The 25,676-nt window shown below is 41.8% G+C and overlaps 1 protein-coding gene across 2 annotated transcripts in view; it reads right to left on the minus strand.

The window, feature by feature from the left end:
* Positions 1-909: 909 nt before the first annotated feature.
* Positions 910-25,676, minus strand: part of TDRD3 (tudor domain containing 3) — a 367,839-nt gene continuing 343,072 nt past the window's right edge. For both annotated transcript variants that reach the window (XM_040425380.1, XM_040425379.1), the window contains exons 13-14: positions 3,310-3,434; positions 910-1,144 (exon numbers count right to left, since the gene is read on the minus strand). In XM_040425380.1, the coding sequence (XP_040281314.1) occupies positions 3,318-3,434 (117 nt within the window). In that variant the 3' untranslated portion in view covers positions 910-1,144; positions 3,310-3,317. The remainder of the gene's footprint in view (positions 1,145-3,309; positions 3,435-25,676) is intronic.

A 25,676-nucleotide genomic window follows, 5' to 3' on the forward strand; every position in this document is an offset into this window, starting at 1 on the left:
TGTGTTTAAAAGCACTTGGTTTTACCTGGTCAGTAACCAATGTTTAATGTATGCAGATGCCTATGACTGTGTGTCATAGTATAACTCATGTCACACAATCACTAACACAACACTTATGCCAGTATACGTAAACAACATCTAAAAACGTATTAAAAGAGCTCTTCGACATGTTTTAGTGCTAACAAGGTGTCCTCACGGGTTTGATGGGACTATGATGAAGAACTGTCCTCTTAAGGCTACTTTCACACTAGCGTTGTTTTAATCCGGCGTTCAATTCCGACACCGGAACTGCCCGCCGGATCCGGAAAAACGTGTGAAAACGGATTACATTTGAATCCTGATCAGGATTTTGATCACAATGAAAAAATGCATTGGAAAAAACGGATCCGCCATTTATGGACTTTAACTTTTTTTTCACATTTTTCGGGTTTAATATGCAAAAGCCGGATCCGTTTTGACTGAACACACAGTGCCAGATCCGGCGTTAATGCAAGTCAATGGGAAAAAGGCCTGATCCGGCGTTCAGTCAAAGTGTTCAGGCTTTTTGGCCGGAGGTAAAAATACTGCATGCTACGTTTTTCTGAAAAGCCTGATCAGTCAAAAAGACTGAACTGAAGACATCCTGATGCATCCTGAAGGACTGACTCTCCATTCAGAATGCATGGGGATAAAACTGATCAGTTCTTTTCCGGATTTGAGCCCCTAGGATGGAACTCAGCGCCGGAAAAGAAAAACGCTAGTGTGAAAGTACCCTAAAACATTTGCTTTTGAAAAGGTTTTTCTTTTATCCTGTGCAATAATTAGTTCCAGTTTTTGGTCCACCAAAATAAAGCAAATGTTATGGGAAAAATTATGCCTTTATGAAAGAACCCCTGCTGAAATAATAAAGAAGATTCAGAGACATTTTTCATGTGCACTGTGGTTTTATTGTTGCAAACAAGAAATTAATAATAATTGCTTAAAAAATTATTAGTTAAACCAATAACTGATGGCAAGTCTGTTGCTAATAGCATCTGAAGACCCCAAGTCTTGGTCACAATAAGGATATTAACACCACAGTGCAAGGCAGTTCTTTAGAAAAATATACCACTTCCGTGAAAACAGCTGCAGTATTCCTTTCTTCTGTGAGAAATTCATGGTAGATCTGGTTGATATAAACAATAAAAGCAAGCATTAAATAACAACTGCAAGTGGGAGGAAACACAAACAGCTTTGTTTAGTGTACAATACTGCCAAAATCCAATAGTTTTTCATTTGCAAAGCTATTATTGAACCAGACTATCAGATTATCCTAATATAGAAAGCCTAACAACTTGGATCATTAATGATTAGGAATACAATTAATTAAGCTTGTGGTATTCTAGGACATATTCGTCCATAAATCAGAAAATAAATCAGCAGTACATGTGAATACATGAAAATCTTATTAGGATAAAATTGGATCTTGCTCACTATACACTGTAGTTCCCCTTTCCCTGCCTGCTGATACTGATAAACAAGTAAAGTAGTAAATACTAGATAGGGAAAAATAAGAAGATACAGCATACAGACGTAGCGTGCAAAATATGTTGTGAGAGGGGAAGAAGGAGATCTAAAAAGGGAAGAATTGGTTTGGCTCTGAACAAAAAGCAGAACACAGACCTTTTAACCCATTAGTGACTACCCATACGTGTTTTTACAGCGGTCACTAAGGGGCCTTAGGCTGGGCCGCCCATTTTGTACGGCGGCCCAGTCTTAGAGGTGCTGGGAGCAGGGACCTGGCTCTCACATGAGAGCCGTGGCCCTGCTCTAACAGCCTGGACCGGCAGGAGTGCCGATCCGGGCTGTTTAACACTTTACATGCCACGGGCAATGGCGCCCGCCGCATGTAAAGCGGTGACAGAGGGAGCGGACTTCCTCTGTCTCCCATCGGCACTGCTGGTCAATGTTAAAATAGCATTACCATTAAAATGAAATGCATTATAGGGATAATGAATTGAGTTTTAAAAGCAATTACAATACTGTCTGTTATAGTAAAAAAAAAAAAAAAAGTTAGTTAAAAAAGAAAATCTCCCCAATATGTTTGGTATTGCCGCGTCCGTAACGACCTGGACAACATAAATATCACAAAAATTATCCCCTACGGTAAACGCTAATGCTAATTTATTGTTAGTTGCCACCAAAAAAATGTAATGACAAGTGATCAAAAAGCGCCATTTACTCCAAAATGATACCAATGAAAAATACAAGTCGTCCCGCAAAAATCAAGCCCTCACGCAACTCCATAGAAAGAAAAATAAAAAAGTTATGGGTCTTGGGAAGTGGCAATGTAAAAACATTTTTTTCTTTAAAAAAAAAAAAAGGGGTTTTATTGCAAAAAAGTAGTAAAACCTAAAAAAACTATATGTATTTGGTATCACTGTAATCGTACTGACCCAGAAAATAAAGATATTATGTTATTTATACCGAAAAATTAACGCTGTAAAATTTATAATGTAAAAATGCAGTGGCAATATTGCTGTTTTTCCCCATCTCACTCCCAGAAAGAGTTAATAAAAGTTAATCAGAAAGGTATATGTATCCCAAAATGGCGCCATTAAAAACTACAACTTGTCCCGCAAAAAACAAGCCCTCATAAAGCTATATAGACGGAAAAATAAAAAAAGTTATAGCTCTTGGAATGCGACGATGAAAAAAGGAAGAAAAACGTTTGGTCAGTAAAGCCCAAAACAGTCTGGTCATTAAGGGGTTAAGAGAATTTGCCACTAAGTTTATGCTGCCTAAGGCCACATTCACATGACTGCGGGATGGCAGTGCCTGTGTTGTGGACCGCCAAATGTGGAAGATGGGCACTGGCCGTGTGCACCCCGCATTGTGGACCCATTCAATCAGTCTGCGATCTGCAAGATGCAATGAAAGATAGGACATACTGTCAATCATTGGAGGAGCCTCGGGTCATAAATACTGAGGACTACAGGTCTAGAAGCGCTTTAGCACATAAAACTGTGTTTTTATGAAAACTACAAGTAAAAGCCAAGTAAATGATGATCTGGAATCAGGACCTCTATTATTATTTTTGCTGCAACCTTCAGATCAGGCAGCATAAACCAGGAGGCAAATGTCCATACACTTGGTTGCACTATATCTTTTCACAATATGTACGCTTTGAAAGACAATACAAAAATCTATTACACTGTACTGTAATGTAAACCTTTTTACCACCCAGTTTTGTATTAACTTTTATAATTATTGTAATAAAGGCTACCAAGATTTAGGCAATGAATTTCTACTGCATCTTTTAGAGGCCTTTCTAGGATGAGTGGTTTTCACCTTAACAGTCAGTTCCGTGCTCTGGGTGGTTGATAAAACTGCTGAGTTGGTCTAGTAGATCTTCTTGGCTGTCCATCACCTCCTCTGCGGAAATCCAGCGAATCTCCATATTCCCCCTCTTCTTCCTACAGCAAAATGGAAGACCATCAGTTAATCTCTGTAATATAGCTACACATGAGATGTACTTGCATTGTTAAAATACAGGGGAAAAAATGAGGACTTCCTACCTATAACTAAACCCATAGAAGATTGAGGTCATAGATTACTGCACATCCTGTTCTTGCTTTTGCAAAAATGGCCACAAAACAGAGATATTGGTGTTTTTGTAACAAAAGCAAATGTTCTTAGAAAATGTTGTCTATCACTTACAGTACTTCTGATTAATATACATGCATTTTTAGGACATTCTCTATAATACATACCAATATCTTTTCCATATGTGAGTAATACATAGCGATGAGTGAATCGACTTTGGATGAAACATCCAAAGTTGATTTGCATAAAACTTTGTTTGAATACTACTGTTAAAATACTACAACGAGTTTGGGAAAAGGTTTTTAACAGTAGAAATTAATTTTTAAAGTTATTACCAGAAGTCTTGCGCGAGACTTCGCAAAGTAATAACTTTGGCTCATCTGAGCCAATACATTCTAATACTGTACTTATGCGAATCGACTTTGGATGTTTCAGCCGAAGTCTATTCACTCATCGCTAATTATGAATACATACAATTCTGTAATATTTTACTTTATACAGGAACAGTCACCCCTCTCTGTCTGCAAACTACATATATGTTTTGGAAATCTCAGTCACCAAAACAGTGTAATACAGAAAATGTACTAACTTATTTCTGACGCGGATTGTAATATTAGTTGTTTGAGCCCAGGGCTCGCAATGACTCTCAAAATAGCCATCTTACTGCTATTGTGCAGCTTGTTGTTGTTTTTTATTAATGGCCTAGCATCAACTGGATTAGTCCGATGCATTATGGCCGGTAATACCCTCTTTGCTCTAGGGCTCCTCTACTGGTCCCAGCACTGCTACATGCTCCAGGAGGCACCTGGACCTGAAAAGGAACCTGGGAACAAGGAGGATGAGTTTGAGAGTTTGCTCTCAGGTCAGATTGCATAGGGACACATCCCTTTAACAACCAGTTGTCAAGTTATACATACAAGCAGGGATATATAAAAATCTCATTCTCCACCTAGCTTGCTAGAGTACATGTCAAACATTCCCAGGCAATGCAGAACGCAAAGCAAAAGTGATCACATTTCTGACGAGTTTGTGTTTTTTTTCCCCACTGAGGGTAAAAAAATAAATAAAACATTGATAAAAAGGAAGTAGCCCATGGCCTCACCCACTTTATCCAACTTCTATGTCAGATAAATGGAACAGATGCTTCAAAAATATGGCACCTATTATGAGCAGCATATTTCTCAATGTATTAACACCAGACAACTGCCAAAAATACATTGATAAATCTCCCCTCTATATAACTAATTCCCTTAACATAATATATTACAAAACTGCATACGAATGAATTCAGCTACTGTGATAATCTCTTCGCACTAAGCTCCCCCTACTGCAGTGCTTTCATGTCTTGAAGAGAGTAAGTCTTCTCCTCCCTCCCTCCAGGCCCCACTGCAGTCACGTGGTCTGCCTCCACTGAAGGGCTTGCTCTTTAACCAGAACTAAATCTGTTTGCAGCAGAAAGGTGGTGCTGACAGATGATACAGCATGGAAATGCTGTGTGGGGGCAAGTTTGGGAAACAGCAAATGTCATATTACAGGTGAAACTCGAAAAATGTTAATATCGTTCAAAAGTTCATTTATTTCATGAAAAGGTTCAATGTTCTAGGCTCAAAGGGCCACACTCTAGTCAGCTAATTAATCCATACCCCCTGAGCAAAGGGTACCGGAGATTGTGACTTTGGGGTTTCATAAGCTGTAAGACATAATCATCCAAATTATAACAAATAAAGGCTTGAAATATCTCGCTTTGCATGTAATGAGTCTCTCTCATATATTAGTTTCACCTTTTACACTTTACACGATATTCTAATTTTTCGAGTTTCACCTGTAACAATTTATTCTGCCACTGTGTTTTAGATATTTCTGGTAACAAAAAACCTGACAACTGCCTATGGTGTCTCTGATTTTTTTTAATTTCATTTTAACTCCTTTGCGCACCTGGGCATAACTGTACACCCAAAGCATGTGAGAAGTGAATTGGCAAGTGGAGGGTGCCAACTGTATCACGCAGTGGCGGGGATCAGGGAGAACTCCGATTCCAGCCATTCAACATCTCAAATGCCATTGTCAATAGTGACAGTACAAGCAAAAAATAAAAAGGTAACGTGTCAACAAAAAATTAAACAAGTAGAAAGTTATGGGCTAATTGAAAGCCTAGTAGGAAAAAATAAAAATGTTATTTCAAAAATTGGCATTTTAAAAATTATATTTAATTTTTTGTTTAAATTAAGTTGTCTTTTTGTAATCAGTTGCTATGGAAAACCCATCCTCACTGCTGCTGCACTCACTGCCTCCCTCCCATAGAGCTAAACCTGACCATATACAGTGCATTCACAAAGTCTTTAGACCTTTTCACATTTGTTATGTTGCAGCCTTGTGCTAAAATAAAAAAAATAAAAAGTTTACGTTTTTCCACATCATTCTGCACTCAATATTCCATAATGACAAAGTGAAAACAGAATGTTTAAAATCTTTTCTAAATCATTGAAAAGGCAAAAACTAAAATCTTGCATTGACTTAACCACCTCAGCTCCCCTAGCTTAAACCCCCTTAATGACCAGACCACTTTTTACAATTCTGCACTACACTACTTTCACGGTTTATTGCTCGGTCATACAACTTACCACCCAAATGAATTTTACCTCCTTTTCTTCTCACTAATAGAGCTTTCATTTGGTGGTATTCCATTGCTGCTGAAAGTTAAACTTTTTTTTATATTAATCAAAATTGACCGAAATTTTTGCAAAAAAATGAAATTTTTCACTTTCTGTTGTAATTTTTTTTTAAATAAAACGACATTTCTATATAAATTTTTCTCTAAATTTATTGTTCTACATGTCCTTGATAAAAAAAAAAAAAATGCAATAAGTGTATATTTATTGGTTTGGGTAAAAGTTATAGCATTTACAAACTATGGTGCAAAAAAAATTATTTACGCATTTTGACTTTCTGAGCACCTATCATGTTTCCTGAGGTTCTACAATGCCCAGACAGTAGAAACACCCCACAAGTGACCCCATTTTGGAAAGAAGACACCCCAAGGTATTCCGTGAGGGGCATGGCGAGTTCCTAGAATATTTTTTTCTTGGCAAAAGTTAGCGGAAAATGATTATTATTATTTTTTTTTTTTCTCTTACAAAGTCTCATATTCCACTAACTTGTGACAAAAAATAAAATTTTACATGAACTCGCCACAAAATACCTTGGGGTGTCTTCTTTCCAAAATGGGGTCACTTGTGGGGTATTTATACTGCCCTGGTATTTTAGGGGCCGTAAAGCGTGAGAAGTAGTTTGCTTTAGGGCCCCTAATAGTGTGCTGTCCGCATCCGTGGCTCCGTTCCGCGGCCCCGCTAAAAAAATATAACATGTCCTATTCTTGTCTTTGCGGACAAGAATAGGCATTTATATTGCCGGCGTCCGTTCCGCAAATTGCGGAAGTCAACACGGGCGCCTTCCATTTTTTGCGCATCCGCGGTTTGCGGACCGCAAAAAACGGCACGGTCGTGTGCATGAGGCCTTATATTGAGCATACGGGTAATGAGATTTTTTTTTTCGTTCAGCCCCTGGGCTGAAAGAAAAAATGAACGGCACGATTTCTTCATTCGCATCGATCAATGTGGATGAAAAAATCTCTGCCAAAAAATGCGAAAAAAAAAAAAAAAAAAAAAAAAAAAAAAAAAGCTGCGATCGCTAATAAAGATTCAAAAAGCTCAAAACTGATCTTTATAGCGCCACAGCGATTTTACGGTGTTTTTGCAGTGATCAGAAAAAAAACATTTCTGTCACTGCGGTGGGGCGGACTGAACGCAAGTGTGCTCACAAGATCAGGCCTGATTGGGCGAACACTGCGTTTTTTGTAGAGCCTAAGGTGACACTAATGTACTGATATAGATCTGATTGCGATCAGTCTTGATCACTTACAGATACTATATAGTACTAGTGCTGATTAGCGACAGCGATGGCGCTAATCAGCGACTAATCAGTGACTGCGGTGCGGTGGGCGCTAACTACCTAACAAGTGGCTAACTAACTGGCGGTGATAAGGGACCCTTAGGCCCCATTCACACGTCCGCAATTCTGTTCCACATTTTGCGGAACGGAATTGCGGACCCATTCATTTCTATGGAGACAGACTTTGTCCCGCTCGGATCCGGAATTGCGGATCTGCACTTCCGGGTCCGCACTTCCGTTCCGCAAAAATATAGAACATGTCCTATTCTTGTCCGCAATTGAGGACAAGAAACTGCATTTTCTATATAGTTCTGTCAATGTGCGGATCCGCAAAATGCGGAAAGCACATTGCCGTTGTCCGTGTTTTGCGGAACCGCAAAACACATACGGACGTCTGAATGGAGCCTTACAGGGGGGGGGTGATCAATGACAGGGGGGTGATCAGGGAGTCTATATGGGGTGATCAGGGGTTAATAAGTGACAGGGGGGGTGTAGTGTAGTGTGGTGCTTGGTGCTACTTACAGAGCTGCCTGTGTCCTCTGGTGGTCGATCCAAGCAAAAGGGCCAAGAGGACCAGGTAGCAGGTATGTCAGCTGTTAACAAAACAATGTCTGATATACCTTTCTGGGGTTAAAAAAAATCGCATCTACAGCCTGCCAGCGAATGATCACTGCTGGTAGGCTGTAGATCAACTTGTTTACCTTGCGATCCTGTGAACGCGCGCTCCTGTGTGTGTGTGTGTGTTCACAGGAAATCTCGCGTCTCTTAAGATGACGCGCCGATGCGTCAAGGAGGAATAACTCGGCCACCCGCAGGACGCATCCCTGCGTTAGGCGGTCGGGAGCTGGTTAAACGGGTTCAGAGGTGAACCCGGACATCCCTCCATTTTCACCCCAGCAGCCCCCCTGACATGAGCATCGGAGCAGTTCATGCTCCGATGCTCTCCTTTGCCCTGCGCTAAATTGCGCAGGGCAAAGGCATTTTTAGGAGTTCCGGTGACGTACCGGGGCTCTCCATGGGGCTGACAGGAACCCCGGTGACGTCACAGGCACTGATGGGAGGGATTTAGCTATGCCCTAGCCAGTAAAACGGCTAGGGCAGAGCTAAAGCCTGCCCTTCAGAGTCGGTGACGTCACCACACACTGCTGGGCGGAAGTTACCACCCGGCAGTGTGTTATATTAAACAAAAGAGCCGGTGCCCTGCGCGATTTAGCCTCAGGGGGGCTGTCTGGGTGAAAATAAGGGTATGTCCGGGTTCAGCTCTGAACCCGGACAACCCCTTTAAGTATTTAGACCCTTTACTCAGTACTTAGTTGAAGCATCTTTGGCAGTGATTACAGCTTACAGTTTTTTGGGTATGATGTCACCAGGTTTCCACATCTGAATTTGGGGATTTTCTGCCACCCTATGTGCAATCCTGCGGTCTCTGCCACAAGAGAGGCTGGCACTTTTTCCTTTAGTGTGCAAGCATGGCCAACACTGCTGGACCATGGAACCGAGCAGTGTATAATGTGATGGAAAAATGAATCCAGCCAGCAAAGGAAGGAATATGGATAATAATACATTAGTAAATGCCTTGTATTAACTTTCTCTACATAATAAATGCCACTTGCTGAAGCGACACAACCCCTTTAACCTGTTACGGACACAGGGCGTACAGGTACGCCCTGATATCCTGGTACTTAAGGACACAGGGCGTGGCGGGAGGTGATCGGAACTGGGTGCCTGCTGAAATCAATCAGCAGGCACCCTGGGTCAATGCCGAGGGGGGTCCTGTGACCCCCCCCCCCCCCGAATCTGCGATTGCTGCAAACCGCAGGTCAATTCAGACCTGCGGTTTGCAGCGCTTTCGGAAGTGTCTTGGATAAGTCAAAGCGTTTTAAAGTTATCACCACATAAAGTGACACTGGTCAGATTTGCAAAAAATGGCCTGGTCCTTAAGGTGAAAATGAGCACGATCCTTAAGGGGTTAAGAATACAGTATATCTTTACTTTGATCGATTCAGCTTTTCCTCAACTCTGACTAGTCTCTCTGTCTCAACCGCTGGAAAACACCACCACCGTTTGATGCTGCCACCACAATGCTCTTGTTTCTCACAGTCAGAGTACTTTAGGTGCTTTTTTATCTTTTTTTTTTTTACTTTCATATGTCTTTCACAGAGGAAATGCTTCTTTCAGGCCACTCTGCAATAACGCCCCGATTGGAGGAATTCTGCAATGATGGCTGACCTTCTAGAAGATTCTACCATCTGCACACAGGATCTCTGGAGCTCAGCCAGACTAACCATTGGGTTCTCTCTTACTAAGACCACCCCCCCCCCAGTTATTTATTTTGGTGGGGCGGCCAGCTCTAGGAAGAGTTCTTGCTGTTTGAAACATCTTCCATTTAAGAATTATGGAGGAAACTGTGCTCTTGGGAACTTTCGGTGGAACAGAAATTTTTTGCACCCTTCTCCAGATCTGTGCCTCCACACAATCATGTCTCTGATCTCTACAGACAGTTCTTTCCTCCTGATAGCTTGGTTTTTGCATTGTCAGCTGGGAGAACTTATAGAAGTGTGAGTCTTTCCAAATCATGCACAGTCAACTGGGTGAATGCCAATCAAGAAGTAGCAACATCTCAAAGATGATCAAAAGAACTACATTTCAAGTAACATAGTAAAGGGTCTGAATACTTATGTCCAAGCCAAATTTTAGTTTTTCCTTTTAAGGGCTCTTTCACACTTGCGTTCTTGTCTTCCGGCATAGAGTTCCGTCGTCGGGGCTCTATGCCGGAAGAATCCTGATCAGGATTATCCTAATGCATTCTGAATGGAGAGAAATCCGTTCAGGATGCATCAGGATGTCTTCAGTTCCGGAACGGAACGTTTTTTGGCCGGAGAAAATACCGCAGCATGCTGCGCTTTTTGCTCCGGCCAAAAATCCGGAACACTTGCCGCAAGGCCGGATCCGGAATTAATGCCCATTGAAAGGCATTGATCCGGATCCGGCCTTAAGCTAAACGTCGTTTCGGCGCATTGCCGGAGCCGACATTTAGCTTTTTCAGAGTGGTTACCATGGCTGCCGGGACGCTAAAGTCCTGGCAGCCATGGTAAAGTGTAGCGGGGAGCGGGGGAGCAGTGTACTTACCGTCCGTGCGGCTCCCCGGGCGCTCCAGAGTGACGTCAGGGCGCCCCAAGCGCATGGATCATGTGATCACATGGATCACGTCATCCATGCGCATGGGGCGCTCTGACGTCATTCTGGAGCGCCCCGGGAGCCGCACGGACTGTAAGTATACCGCTCCCCCACTCCCCGCTCCTACTATGGCAACCAGGACTTTAATAGCGTCCTGGGTGCCATAGTAACACTGAACGCATTTGGAAGACGGTTCCGTCTTCAAATGCTTTCAGTACACTTGCGTTTTTCCGGATCCGGCGTGTAATTCCGGCAAGTGGAGTACACGCCGGATCCGGACAACGCAAGTGTGAAAGAGGCCTAATACATTTGCAAACATTTCTAAAAGTTTGTTTTCAATTTTGCATTATCGAGTATTGAGTGCAGAATGATGGCAAGCACTGACAGTGTATGTGTATTCTGTATCTCCGGCACTCTGATGATACCTGATCATAAGACGCCCCTAGGTTTTAGAAGAGGAAATTAAAAAAATAAATATATATTTTTCATCGGACCTTAAAACAGACCTCCCCAATCGTTATCAGCCTCACCAGACTCCCAATCTTAATCAGACCTCAGATCTGACCCCCCAATCAGACTCAAATCTTTATTAGACCACAGTTCAGACTCCCCAGACCTCCAATCTTTATCATACCTCAGATAAGACCACACAATCAGATCCCCAATCTTTATCAGGATTAAGATCAGACCCCCCAAATCAGACCCCAATCTTTATAAGGCTTCAGATCAGACCTCACATCAGAGAGTAAAATAAATAAAACTACTTACCTCTCCTGCTCCGGATGGCGTGCTATTCCTCCACTCACCGCTCCCTGGTCATCTGCCAGCACAGTGCTCCACTGTGACCTGACATCGCAAGCGGCAGGCCAAAGTGCATGCTTACGTGCACTACCTCTTGACGCTATACACAGTTAGGACACAGCACAATGTGGCTCCTGGAAGAAGAGCAGGGAGCAGTGAGTACAGCTCCTCCTGGATACTAATGAGTGCTTCCTTAATGAAAGCTCTCATTAGTATTCGCTTTATAAGATGCACTGCTCCTCCCACTTTTGGGTAAAAAAAGTGTGTCCTATTAAGTGAAAAAAGGACATTTAAAAAATAATCACTTGCCCTACACACTACAGTTACACTTTAAGATAATTATTATACATAGCAACAGCTCTGTAAAAAGAAATACAGACGACAAAACTGGGAAATCATTACACAGGAAGTAAAATGACAAAAGCAAAAGATAAAGACCTAAACTCTGACAGGTTCTCTTCCAGATTCAAATTACTAATATATACAGATTGAAGAATCATTACCGCATCAAAAAAACTGTTGCATCAAACTTTAACCTGAAGTTCTATGTCTTTTGGCGTGTTAGGTGCAAAATTAAGGGCTGCTGCAACTGTCTCTGTGTGTTTTTATACTGAGATAGTGTTTTATACTTAGCATAGGTCATGAATATCAGATCGGCAAGGGTCCGACTCCCACCAATAAGCTGCTCTGCATTAGCTGTGTTACTGGAATTAGGCATTGGAATTCCTCCGTTGGAACTGAATGGGAGAAGAGCTAATGTAACCAGCAATGTTCACTATCAAGTGGATGGAGCTGTGCAGTTCTGGTCCAAGAGTTATTCTAGAACAGCTGATTGGCGTGGTGCAGGAAGTCAGACCACAGCCGATTTGATATTTATAACTAGTGCGGAGCGAATCGAATCGAGCTTCGGATCATACATCTGAAGTCTATTTTCTTAAAAATGTGTTTGAATGCTGTATAGAGATTGTACACATTGACTGACCCAAAGAGAAATGGCGCAACATTTTGTGGACTGATAAAAGCAAAATTGTCCTTTTTGGATCTAGTGGCTGCAGACAGTACATCAGATGACCCCCGAGTACTGAATTCAAGTCACAGTACATTGTGAAGACAGTAAAGCATTGTGCAGAAATCATGACATATGTTAATGTTTCTCATACCATGGTGTTGGGTCTATTTATCGCATACAAGGGATCATGGCTCAGTTTGAATATTTCAAAATACTTGAGGAGATCATGTGTTATGCTGAAGAAGAAATGCCCTTGAAATGGGTGTTTCAACACCATTATGACCCAAAACACACCAGTAAAGCGAACATGTTGAAGACTAACAGGATTGAGGTAATGGAGTGGCCAGCACAATCATCTGACCTCAATCCCAAAGAAAACATGTAGGGGGACATTAAAAAATTTGGTTTATGCGGCAAAACCCAAAAATAAAGTAGAACTGTGGAATCTAGTCCAATCGTACTGGACTGGAATACCTGTTCAGAGGTGCCAGAGGTTGGTCGACTCCATGCAACACAGAAACAATGATTATACCACTAAATATTAGTTCAGTAATTTAAAGTAAAGTGAAATCTCAAACATTGTTTTCAGTTTATAAATAAAATTTTAGCTTTTTTAAAAGAAAACTGTGTGCTAGCACTGCTATTTTTTTCAACAGCCTAATATTCCTTTTTTTCTTTCTGTAAAGAATTAACACAAACTGTATGAATGTTGTTATAGTTTTGATTTGGAATTGAATGTTTAGTATTTTCAGTACATTTGCATTTATAGAAATAAAAGTTATAATTTCATTTTGCGCTTTTTAAAATTCACAGTTATTTTTCGAACACTATGGTATTATCAAGCACATGCAGTTGTACTGTACAACTGATCTGTTTTTAGATTTTTCATAAAGCTAGAGAAAAATGATAAAAGTGATAAATGACTGCATGGTCCTGAAAGTCTTGCAGAAATTCTGCTGGGAACACAGGGGTTGATTTCCTGCTGATCTGGGTGTGGAGCTTAAAGGGGTCAGTTCTGAACCCGGGCAACCCACATTTTCACCCAGGAAGCCCCCCAATATGAATCGCTCTCCGCTGAATAGCACAGGAAAAAAGGCTTTTTTAGGAGATCCGATGAAGTACTGTGCTCTCCATAGGGACTGTTAGATGGAGGCTTCAGCCTAGGAGTGAGCCTGATGATGTCAGCAACACTAATGGACGGGCTTTAGCGCTCCCTAGCTCGTAAAACAGCTAGGGCAGCGCTAAAGGCCGCCCATAAGCGCCAGAGACGTCACCGAATACACTGCTGGGAGGAAGCCTCTGCCTAGCAGTGTAAAAATAAACAAAAGAGCCCTTGCCCAGCGTGATCCAGTGCTTATATCTGGGGGCATGGCTGGGTTCAGCTCTGAACTTGGACAACCCCTTTAACTAAGAACAGAGCTGCTTAATCTTTTTACGAGAAGGGGTATAATGAGGGGGGTGGAGGGTGGACACGGTTGATTGCCTGGGATACACTGAGAAGAATTATATAATTTTAATTGTGGAATAAGAGGAGTGGAGGAGATCGAGGGATGAAGAACTGGGGATTTTTTTTTAAAGAATAAGAAGACAAGATATACAGAGACAGAAGACATGTAAATATTCAGGTATATTGCAATTACATAGTATGGCTGAAAAAAAAGACACAAATGCAGAACTACAGAAATATTTTATGTTACTTTGTTTATGGAACTAGTTGAATCCCATTTTATCTATTACTATCATTTGAAATAACTGGTTCAGGAAACTGTTAATAAAAAAAGCGCTATGTTCAGCAATTTCTACATTAAGAGGAGGAGGAGGATGTGGATGATTAAAAAGGAAAGGGTTACACCCATTAAGGCTATATTCACATGGTGTGATCAAATTACATTCTGTGCTGTGGTTTTCTAGACAGAGCTGCACAAAAATATGCGGCTCAAAAACCAATGAATATAACCTTAAAGGCTCATGCACACAAACGTTTTTTGGCGTTCAGTATACTGGACGTTTTTTGAGTTCAGTATGCATTACTTATACTGAACCATTCATTTCAATGGGTCAGCAAAAAAAAATGGTGTGTCCTTGTGCATTATGTTTCCGTATTATCGTTCAAAGATAGAACATGTCCTATTATTGCCTGCAAATCACGTTCCGTGGCTCCATTCAAGTCAATGGGTCCACAAAAAAAACGGAACACATACGGAATGTACTCCGTATGTCTTCAGTATCAGTTCCGTTTTGCGGAACCATCTATTGGAAGTTTTATTTTTTCTATGTAATTACTGTATACTGTATATACCATACGGAAAAACAGAACAGAACCGGAAACACTACTGAAACAAAAAACGGAAAAAAGGATCCGTTAAAAAAGGCCCGCAAAACACTGAAAAAGCCATACGGTCGTGTGCATGAGCCCAAAGGGATATAAAATATAGCACATTTGTGGCAAAAACAGCATGAAATGTAGCTTACATAACTATTGTATGCTGTTTTCCTTTTTCTAATATATGTCTCCTAGACTTGAAGCATAAAATAGTTTTAACCAATGTCTAATTTATTACAGATTTATGCAGCTATTTTTTCCTAATATAATGTGCCTGTTTTTAAATAAAAAAGAAATTCAACGATGCAGCTAAATACGAGCAGCAACTTTTAGTAGTCACGCATAATACGAAATAGGATCACATAAATGTTAATTAAATCTTAGAGTACTTTCACACTAGCGTCTCTGGATTCCGGCAGGCAGTTCCGTTGCCGGAACTGCCTGCCGGATGCGGCAATCTGTATGCAAATTGCTACCATTTGTGGACTGATCCATCTCATAAATGTACTGCAATACCAGATCCATCTCTCCGGCATTTATCTTTTTCACATTTTAAAAGGTCTGCGCATGTGCAGACCGCAAAACTGGATCCGTTTTTTCCAGAACACTTAGGGCCGGATCCAGCATTAATGCATTTCAAAGTAAAATAATGCCGGATCCGGCATTCCGGCAAGTGTTCTGGAATTTTGGACTGAGAAAATACTGCAGCACTGAACTGAAGACATCCTGAAGCATCCTGAACGGATTGCTCTCCATTCAGAATGCATTAGGATAAAACTAATCAGGTTGTTTCCGCTATTGAGCCCCTAGGATGGAACTCAATACCAGAAAAGAAAAATGCTAGTGTGAAAGTACCCTTAATGGTTATCTACAACAATGTAACCTTCTGAAAGAATTACTGAAGTTTAATAATTTACTTAGAATTGTGGAGAAGAAATTGCTAACAAAACCTTCATAATAATAAGTTGCTACCATCTAATTCTATATAGGAACAGTGCATCGGCCTGCCACTTCAATCATTAAACTGAATGAAATATTCAATATCTCATCTTTTACTTCAACTTCTTAAAGGGGTTGTCCCATGAAAAATATTCTACAGTTTTAAAAGCAGCACTTGGATCTGAATTATTTTGTAATTGCATGTAATTAAAAATGTAGCATAGTCACTGAGTTATTCAATAAAATGTACTGTATAGCGCCACCTGCTGTTTGTTTTCATTCTTATTTCTTTGTCCTGCGCACATGCTCAGTTTCATCCTTGTGTCCCGAGTTGTGATAGGGAAAGCATGGACACGCCCCCTGAGCTCCAGCAAAAAAGGCACTCTGCTAGAGCTGCCAGCTTGATATAAATCAGCAGAGCAATGAATGGGAAGATGTCTGAATCCATGTGAGGTACAGTGAAGTAATAGTTCTAGCTTGGTTAGAAAGAATGCAATGTACTATATGTTCTCTGATTTTCAGTTTTTACATTAGTCATGGATAACGCCTTTAATTTACTTCTTAAAGGGGTTCTCCGGCATTGAACAATTTATGACCTATATGTAGGAGAGGTCATCAATATCAGACTGGCAGTGGTCCAACTAGACTACACAGCTTTGTCCATTCTGTAGTTAATGGAACTATCTATGTAGCTCTGAAGCTAGACATATTCCCAAACAGCTGATTGGTGCGGTTGAATGATGTAGTACCCGCACCAATTTGGTATCGATGTCCTATCATAGGGTAAGTCATCAAAAAGAGAACCCCTTTAAGGGGCTTTTCTAATTTAGTATACCCATAAGGAATAATAAATATATGAAGGTCCATCACTTAACAGTTACCTTTTAACCAGAGCAGAGCACAGCTACAAAGAGTCTCTCACTCTAGTGGGCTCACCACATCTGTACATTATATGGATGGCCCATTGATTCCACTGTTATGCATCATTTCCTCTTTACTAGGGCTGTAGGTAGGGACTAAGCTATGGGGGTGCAGTGGTAGCAGTTGCTACTGGGCCCAGGAGCCTGAGGGGGCCCAAAGACTCTTGTGCCACATAAGAAGACACCAGTATTATAGAAAGTGCATGCTGGCCAAGTTACACCTGGAGGGAAGGGGGTTAAGTCAAGTATTTGACATGGGGAAGGAGGAAGGGGGGGGTCCTGTTTCAGTTTTTGCCTCAGGCAGCAGGAAGGCTATGTGCTACCCTGCCCTTGGTCACAAAGCACTGAGAGAAGGGGGGCCCAAACTGAACTCTTACATCAGGGCCCAAACTGGCTTTAGCTACGCTCCTGGCTGTAGGTTTCCACAGAGACAACAGTTAACCCCTGGATGAAACTGCAAGTCTGAGGTGGTTGAGGAGTGTATGCAACAGGCTCAGGAGTTGTAGACAGAGATATAAAACCCACAACTTTTAACATTTACAATGCAACGGTTGGGAGCAGCAATCCTGATAATGATGCAGCCACATAAACCAGCACATTTTGGACCTCCGTTTGCAGCAGATGATTTCAGACAGATCCACTGTGCATCTAGTCTAAATTTACACGACCTATTACTTGGCTTTATGCCACAAATCATACACCATCACATCTTAAAGGGTTTCTGTCATCAGAAATTACGTTATGTAGCTGACTGACATAAGCGATGGGCTAATGTCAGCAGTATATAACAGTGTGCTTTATAACTCTCTGCCTGCTGCCGTTCTCTTAAAATAAACACTTTAAAAATATGCTAATGAGCCTCTAGGTGCTATGAGGGTGTTGCTTCAGCACCTAGAGGCTCAGTCTACTCACCCTTTGGCACGCCCAGGTCCAGTTGATTGACTGGCGAGTTCTCCTCTTCGTACAGTAAATCCCGCGCCTGCGCCATCCCGTTTAGTATTCGGCGCAGGCACAGTGAGTGAAGGACGCGCCTGCACGGAATACTAAATGGGATGGCGCCTACGCAGTGAGTGAAGCCAGCGCAGGCGCAGTGAGTGAGGCCAGCAGCAGGAGCACGTCCTTCACTCACTACGCCAAAATACTAAACGGGACGGCGCAGGCGCGGGATTTACTGGACGAAGAGGAGAACTCGCCAGTCAATCAACTGGACCTGGGTGTGCCAAAGGGCGAGTAGACCGAGCCTCTAGGTCTTTATTTTAGGAGAACGGCGGCAGGCAGAGAGTTATAAAGCACACTGTTATATACTGCTGACATTAGCCCATCGCTAATGTCAGACAGCTACATAACGTAATTTCTGATGACAGAAATCCTTTAAGCCAAGCCCCCTTTGTGCATTTTAATTAGTAAATTTCCTTCATTGTTTTTATACAGTCCTGAACAAAAGTTTAAGACCACTTGAAAAATGTCAAAAAATCATATTTAGCATGGCTGGATCTTAACAAGGTTCCAAGTAGAGCTTCAACATGCAACAAGAAGAAATGGTAGTGAGGCAAAACATTTTTTGAGCATTAAATTTAATCAAAACAATGAATAAACTGAAACAGGCTGTTTTTCAGCTGATCAAAATTTTAGGACCACATGCCTTTAAAAGGCCAAATCTGTGCAAAGATGTGGATTCATTGTCATTTTCTGTCAGGTAGTCACACGTTGTGAAGGCAAAGGCCAAAAAACTCTCCCTTTTTGAACGTGGTCAGGTTGTTGAACTGCATAAGCAGGGTCTCTCACAGCGCGCCATCGCTGCTGAGGTGGGACGCAGTAAGACAGTCATTTGGAATTTCTTAAATGATCCTGAGGGTTATGGAACAAAAAAGTCAAGTGGAAGACCCAAAAAAATTTCCTCACCACTGAGCCGGAGGATCCAATTGGCTGTTCGTCAAGACACTGGACGATCCTCGACCCAAATTTAGGCCCTTACTGGTGCTGACTGCAGCCCCATAACCATCAGACGGCATCTGAGACTGAAGGGCTTCAAAAACAAAACGTCTTCAAAGACCTCATCTCCTTGAACACCACAGAAGTGCTCGTTTGGACTTTGCAAGAGAGTACCAAACATGGGACATTCAAAGGTGGAAGAAAGTTTTATTCTCTGATGAGAAAAAATTTAACCTTGATGGTCCTGATGGTTTCCAACGTTACTGGCATGACAAGCAGATCCCACCTGAGATGTTTTCTACGCGCTACAGTGGAGGGGGCGCCATAATGGTCTGGGGTGCTTTTTCCTTCAGTGGAACAATGGAGCTTCAGGAAGTGCAGGGGCGTCAAATGGCCGCTGGCTATGTCCAGATATTGCAGAGAGCATTCCTCATGACTGAGGACCCTCGTCTGTGTGGTAACGACTGGGTTTTTCAACAGGACAACGCTACAGTACACAATGCCCGCAAGACAAGAGACTTCTTCCAGGAGAATAACATCACTCTTTTGGCCCATCCTGCGTGTTCCCCTGATCTAAATCCAATTGAGAACCTTTGGGGATGGATGGCAAGGGAAGTTTACAAAAATGGACAACAGTTCCAGACAGTAGATGGCCTTCGTGCGGCCATCTTCACCACCTGGAGAAATGTTCCCACTCACCTCATGGAAACGCTTGCATCAAGCATGCCGAAACGAATTTTTGAAGTGATAAACAATAATGGCGGAGCTACTCATTACTGAGTTCATGTTTGGAAGTTGGATTTCAGTATTTTTTTTTGGGGGGGGGGGGGGGGTTAGTTTTTTTTTGGAGGTGTGGTCCTAAACTTTTGTTCTGAAAAACAGCCTGTTTCAGTTTATTCGTTGTTTTCATTAAATTGAATGCTCAAAAAATGTTTTGTCTCACTCTCATTTCTTCTTGTTGCATGTTGAAGGTCTACTTGGAACCTTGTTAAGATCCAGCCATGCTAAATAAGATTTTTTGCCATTTTTCAAGTGGTCTTAAACTTTTGATCAGGACTGTATTTAGTCCTAAAGCCATTATTTTCAATTGCATTTTTTGAAGAGTCTCAACCGTATTTCTACATATGACTACATATTCTCTATTGCAACCATCACAGTGATACTGTTAGTGCCTGAAATGGCCAATAATAAAGATCCATAAGTGCAGCCAATGGTAACTCAAAATAATGCAACTGTGCTTTAGTTTCATTATTTTGAGGTAATGAAGGCCTTGTGGGTGTTTCTCAAAGGAGCTGTCAGCTCCTCCATTCTCCGGATGTCTTCCACCTTGTGAACCCAAAGTTCTACAGAAGGTGGGAATGGGGACTTCCACCTGGCTGGAATTCAGGCCCGAGCAGCACTTGCCAAATGTCGTAAGATTGACTTACTGAGAAGACGAGTAGGCAAATCCGAGAGGAATGTCAAAAATAAATCAGGGTATTTGGTATGAAAAACAGAAAAATTGAAGCAATAGTCCTATGGAGTATCTCCCAGAACTGTCTGAGCTTGCTACAATGCCTTAAGATATGATTCAGAGAGCCTTGCACCGACTCACATCGCCAACACAACGGGGAGGCTGAAGGGAACATTTTATGTAGACGAGTCAGTACATAATACCCTCTAGACAGTACTTCGTAACCTGCTTCCTGAAATTTGCTAGCTATCGAGGATTTGTGCGTGAAACAGCATACTCTTGACCACTGGTCAGAGGGGATGTCCATTTCCAGATCAGAGGCCCATCGCTCAATATAGGGAAGGCGGAAATCCAACTGGGGCAACACCAAAGCCTTATAGAATTCAGACAGAGAAGGCCGGTATACACTCGAGCCAATACACACTTTTCAAAAGGAGTGAGAGGTCTGTCAAATGCAGGGCCGTGGGCATAGTGGATAAGAAATGGAACAGCTGCCTAACTCTCCAAGGCCTCAATGCACATGGGTCAGAGATTTTTCATTCATGATATGTAAACCATCGTCCTGATGTTCTAAAGTAAGGGGCTCAACACTTACCCCCTAGGTGCCAAGTCATAAATGGGCCAGGAGAAGAGCTAGCTGGGAAATCTGGTGCCCTAGAACTAGGAATAGTAGGGATGTTCTGGTGAGATCGTAGCCAGCTTAGCGGTTTTGTGAAATTGGAGTAGCGTAAGGCCTATTGTAGGGTTGGTAGAAAGTGCATTAGGAATCTGGGAGATCGCCCACGGTAAAAGAGAAAGGGGGGACTGGGAACACAGATGTTCAATGGTTCATTGTTTAAAAGGAGTGTGACTGGAGCATGGTGATTGCATAGTATTTACGGAGATCGGTATCCCTAGGTCACCCTGCTCCTTGAAGTAAGGAACGAGCAAGCCCTGGTCTGTTAGCCGCAGAGATAAACTTAAAAAGATCTTGGTGGGTAGTAGCAAAGAAACTTAGGGATAATTTTATGCGAAGCGTTTGAAAGAGGTACAGCAAACGACGAAGAACATTCATCTTAAATATGGCACAGCGGCCAAACCATGTGTATAGTCACTTAGACCATCTATTGAGGTCCTCTCTAACCCAACGTAAAAGGGAGGCATAATTTCTATTGTAAACCTTTTTCAGATCCCTTGGAATCCAGATCTCCAGGTATTTGACAGCTTCGGCTGTCCATTCAAATGGAAGGGAGGTGGCTAGCTTGCTAACGATATATTTAAAGCCTCTGACTTTTGGAAATTGATTTTCAGATTGGCTAAAGTGTTGAATTTATTAAACTCTGTGATCAGGTTCGGCAGAAAGGCTACGGGTCTAGTGATTGTAAACATCAGGTCATCCACATATGCAGCAATCTTAATTTCCTGGGCACCTAAGGAAAGGCTTGCAATGTTAGAATTCATCCACACTGTATGGAGCAGGTGCTCTAAGGTTAGAACAAAAATCAAGGGGGATAGAGGACAACCCTGGCAGGTCCTGTTTCAGATGTCAAAAGCAGACGACAAGACACTATTAACTTTCGTTGAGGCCGTAGGGGAGGTATAGAGGGAACGGATCCAAGCCATCATGGAGTCACCTATGCCCACATGCTTCAGGACTGCAAAGACCCAAGGCCAACTCACTGATCAGTATGGAGAAGACCTGGTAGAAAAAGGACAAGTTGTGTAGCTAGAATTTTTGCAAACAACTTGAGGTCTACATTTAGCAGTGAAATAGGGCGGTAACTTGCACATGGGAATAAAAGGTTAACGAACAAGAAAAAACCAATGTGGGTAAATAGAATTGTAAAGAATGCAATAAATGACAAAAAGAAAGCATTTAAATCACTAAAACAGGAGGGCAACGAGGAAGCATTAAAAAACTATAAGGAAAAAAATAGAATATGTAAAAGACAAATAAAAGCAGCCAAACTAGAGACCAAGAGATTAATTGCCAAAGAGAGTAAAACTAACCTTAAAATGTTCTTCAATTATATAAATGGTAAAAAGTATAAATCTGAAGGTGTCGGCCCTTTACAGAGTAATGACAGATAGTGAGGAGAAAGCAAAGCTATTCCTTATTTTTTTTTCTCCACTGTATTCACTAAAGAAAATAAACAAATCAGATGAAATGCACAATGTAAAAGTAAATTCCCCATTAAAGGAAATCTGTCACCAGGATAATTACTATTGAAGTAAAGCCATAGCCTAATAGCACTTAGTACCTTATTTCCAGATGTGCCTTTGTTCCAGCAATAGATGTTTTTTATCCTCTGAAAATCCAGTTTATTTGGTATGCAAATTAGTCAGTAAGGTGCCCAGAGGGGCGTCATTCTTGCAGGAAGGAGTCCAGACACGCCTCCTGCCACAATGTGTCTACCTAACCCTCCTACATCACATTCAAGCCATAACTCTTCCCCCTTTTCCCTGCTCCCAACAGGAGGGCGGGCTTGGGCAACAGCAGAAAGCGTGCCTGGGCTACTTCCTGCAAGAGTGACGCCCCTCTTGGCACCTTACTGGCATCATTTGCATATCAAATAAACTGGATTTTCAGAAGATACAAATCCTCTATTGCTGAAACAAAGCACATCTAGAAATAAGGTACAAAGTGCTATTAGGCTATGGCTTTACTTTAATGGCGATTATCCTGGTGACAGATTTCCTTTAAAAGTGCCCTGTCTAACCCACGAAGAAGTACAGCGGTGACTTAAAAAGATTAAAATAGACAAATTGCCAGTACCAGATGGCATACACCCCCGTATCCTAAGAGAATTAAGTAATGTCATAGCCAGACCGTTATTTCTGATATTTAAGGACTCTATAATGACAGACAGTGTTCCACAAGATTGGAACATAGCAAATGTGGTGCCAATATTCAAAAGGGGTCCAACAACAGAGCCCGGAAACTATAGGCTGGTAAGTTTAAAGAGGGCCTTTCACCACTCCTGACATTCCTGTTTTAATAGCTTTGTGCATTCCCCATGTAATAATTCTGGAGCATCTATTCTTATGACTCTATGTTGTGCCGTTCCTTTATTATTTCTACCAGAAGTTATAATAGAATTGCTATTATCCTTCAGTAAGGGTACAGAGGGAGGTAACAAGTTGGGGGGTGTCCCTGCACAGTCTGAACATGACAGCACTGATTGGATAGAGTGAGTCTGTGCAGTTACACCCCCCCCCCCAACTGGTTACCACCACTCTGTACCCTTACTGAAGGCTAATAGCAATTCACTCAACGTCTAGCAGGAATAATAAAGGAATGGCACAACATAGAGTCATAAGAATAGATGCTCCAGAATTGTTATTACACTGGGAATGTATGTAGCTATTAAAACAGGGATGTCAAGAGAGGTGAAAGGTCCTCTTTAACATCTGTCATGGGTAAACTGTTTGAAGGCTTTCTAAAAGATGCTATCTTGAAGTACCTCAATGAAAATAAGCAAATAACGTCATATCCGCATGGATTCATAAATTAATCAGTTTCTATGAGGAGGTAAGTTCTAGACTTGACCGCGGCAAATCAATGGATGTTGTATACCTGGACTTCTCCAAAGCATTTGACACTGTACCACATAAAAGGTTAGTATATAAAATGAGAATACTTGGACTGGGGGAAAATGTCTGTATGTCGGTAAGTAACATACAGTGATAGAAAACAGAGGGTGGTTATTAACGGGACACACTCAGATTGGGACACTGTCACTAGCGGAGTACCACAGGGGTCAGTATTGGGCCCTATTCTCTTCAATATATTTATTAATGATCTTGTAGAAGGCTTGCATAGTAAAATATCAATTTTTGCAGATGACACTAAACTGTGTAAAGTAATTAACACGGAAGAGGACAGTATACGGCTGCAGATGGATCTGGATAGATTGGAGGCTTGGGCAGAGAAGTGGCAGATGAGGTTTAACACTGACAAATGTAAGGTTATGCACATGGGAAGGAATAAAGTCACCAGTACATACTAAATGGTAAAACACTGGGTAACACTGACATGGAAAAGGATCTAGGAATTTTGGTGAACCGCAAACTAAGCTGCAGAAACCAGTGTCAGGCAGCTGCTATCAAGGACAATAAGATAATGGATTGCATCAAAAGGGGCATAGATGCCCATGATGAAAACATAGTCCTGCCACTTTACAAATCACTAGTCAAACCACACATGGAGTATTGTGTAAAGTTCTGGGCTCCTGTGAACAAGGCAGACATAGCAGAGCTGAAGAGGGTTATGAGGAGGGGAACTAAATAAATAACTGGAATGGGTGGACTACAATGCCCTGAAAGATTATCAAAATTAGGGTTATTCACTTTAGAAAAAAGACAACTCAGGGGAGATCTAATAACTACACTATGTATAAATATATCAGGGGTCAGTACAGAGATCTCTCCCATCATCTATTTATCCCCAGGACTGTGACTATGATGAGGGGACATGCTCTGCGTCTGGAGGAAAGGAACAAACATAGAAGAGGATTCTTTACGGTAAGAGCAGTGAGACTATAGAACTCTCTGCCTGAGGAGGTGGTGATGGGGAGTTTACTAAAAGAGTTCAATTGGGGCCTGGATGTATTTCTGGAGTGTAATAATATTACAGGCTATAGCTACTAGAGATGGTTGTTGATCCAGGGAGTTATGCTGATTGCCTGATTGGAGTCGGAAAGGAATTTTTTCCCCGAAGGTGAGGAAAATTGGCTTCTACCGGACAGGTTTTTTTTTTTGCCTTTCTCTGGATCAACTTGCAGGATAACAGGCTGAACTGGATGGACAGATGTCTTTTATCAGCCTTATAAACTATGTTACTATGCAGCTAGATCCTTTCCCTCTTCATGTATAACTGTGATATGTGCGTGTGTCATGTCTCTAGGAAGTGGACTCCCTGTTGCTACAGTACTATGTCCAACGCCTTAGTGAGCGGGGCCTTCAGGAGGGGTAGATATTTATAATAATTGGAAGCTGGTCGTCCGTCCGGACCAGGGGCTTTACTGGGTTGCATAGATTTTAATGCTTCAGTTAGTTCCTCCTACTATATTAGTCTATCCAAGTCAGGGATAGCCTCCCGTGGGATTTTCAGAAGACCTGAATCAGACAGGTAGCCAGGTTTAAGGATGGGCTATTGGGGTTTGAGCAGGGTAGGTTATATAGATCCTGACAGTAGAGAGTGAAGGCCTCTGCAATCTTATTTCAATCATCGAGGTTCGGGCCCTGGCAGTGACAATCAGTGGTACGTAGTTTATCCTTCTCTGTTCCCATAAGGACCAAGCTAGCGTCCTGCTATATTTGTTACCAAACTGAAAGAAGTGGCGTCTACCTCTGGCTAGCACGGTTTTAGTGCGTATATCGAGTTTTTTCCGAGCCAGTAGCAAGGCAGAACATGAGGCAAGAGCATTAGAGTGCTTATGTGAGTGCTCCAGTCGGGAAACCTCAGCTAAGAGCTGGGAGATTTATGCTGCTCATTCTTTCTCGAGTCTGGCGCCATGTTTAATGAGCGCCCCCCTAACCACACTTGTGAGCAGCCCATACTGTAAGGGAAAGAAGTAAATTCCACCTTGTTTTCCTCAAAGTAATGCAAGAGAACCATATGTACATCTT

Source organism: Bufo bufo, chromosome 3 (assembly GCF_905171765.1).
Source record: "Bufo bufo chromosome 3, aBufBuf1.1, whole genome shotgun sequence".
In the NCBI taxonomy this organism is placed as follows: domain Eukaryota; kingdom Metazoa; phylum Chordata; class Amphibia; order Anura; family Bufonidae; genus Bufo; species Bufo bufo.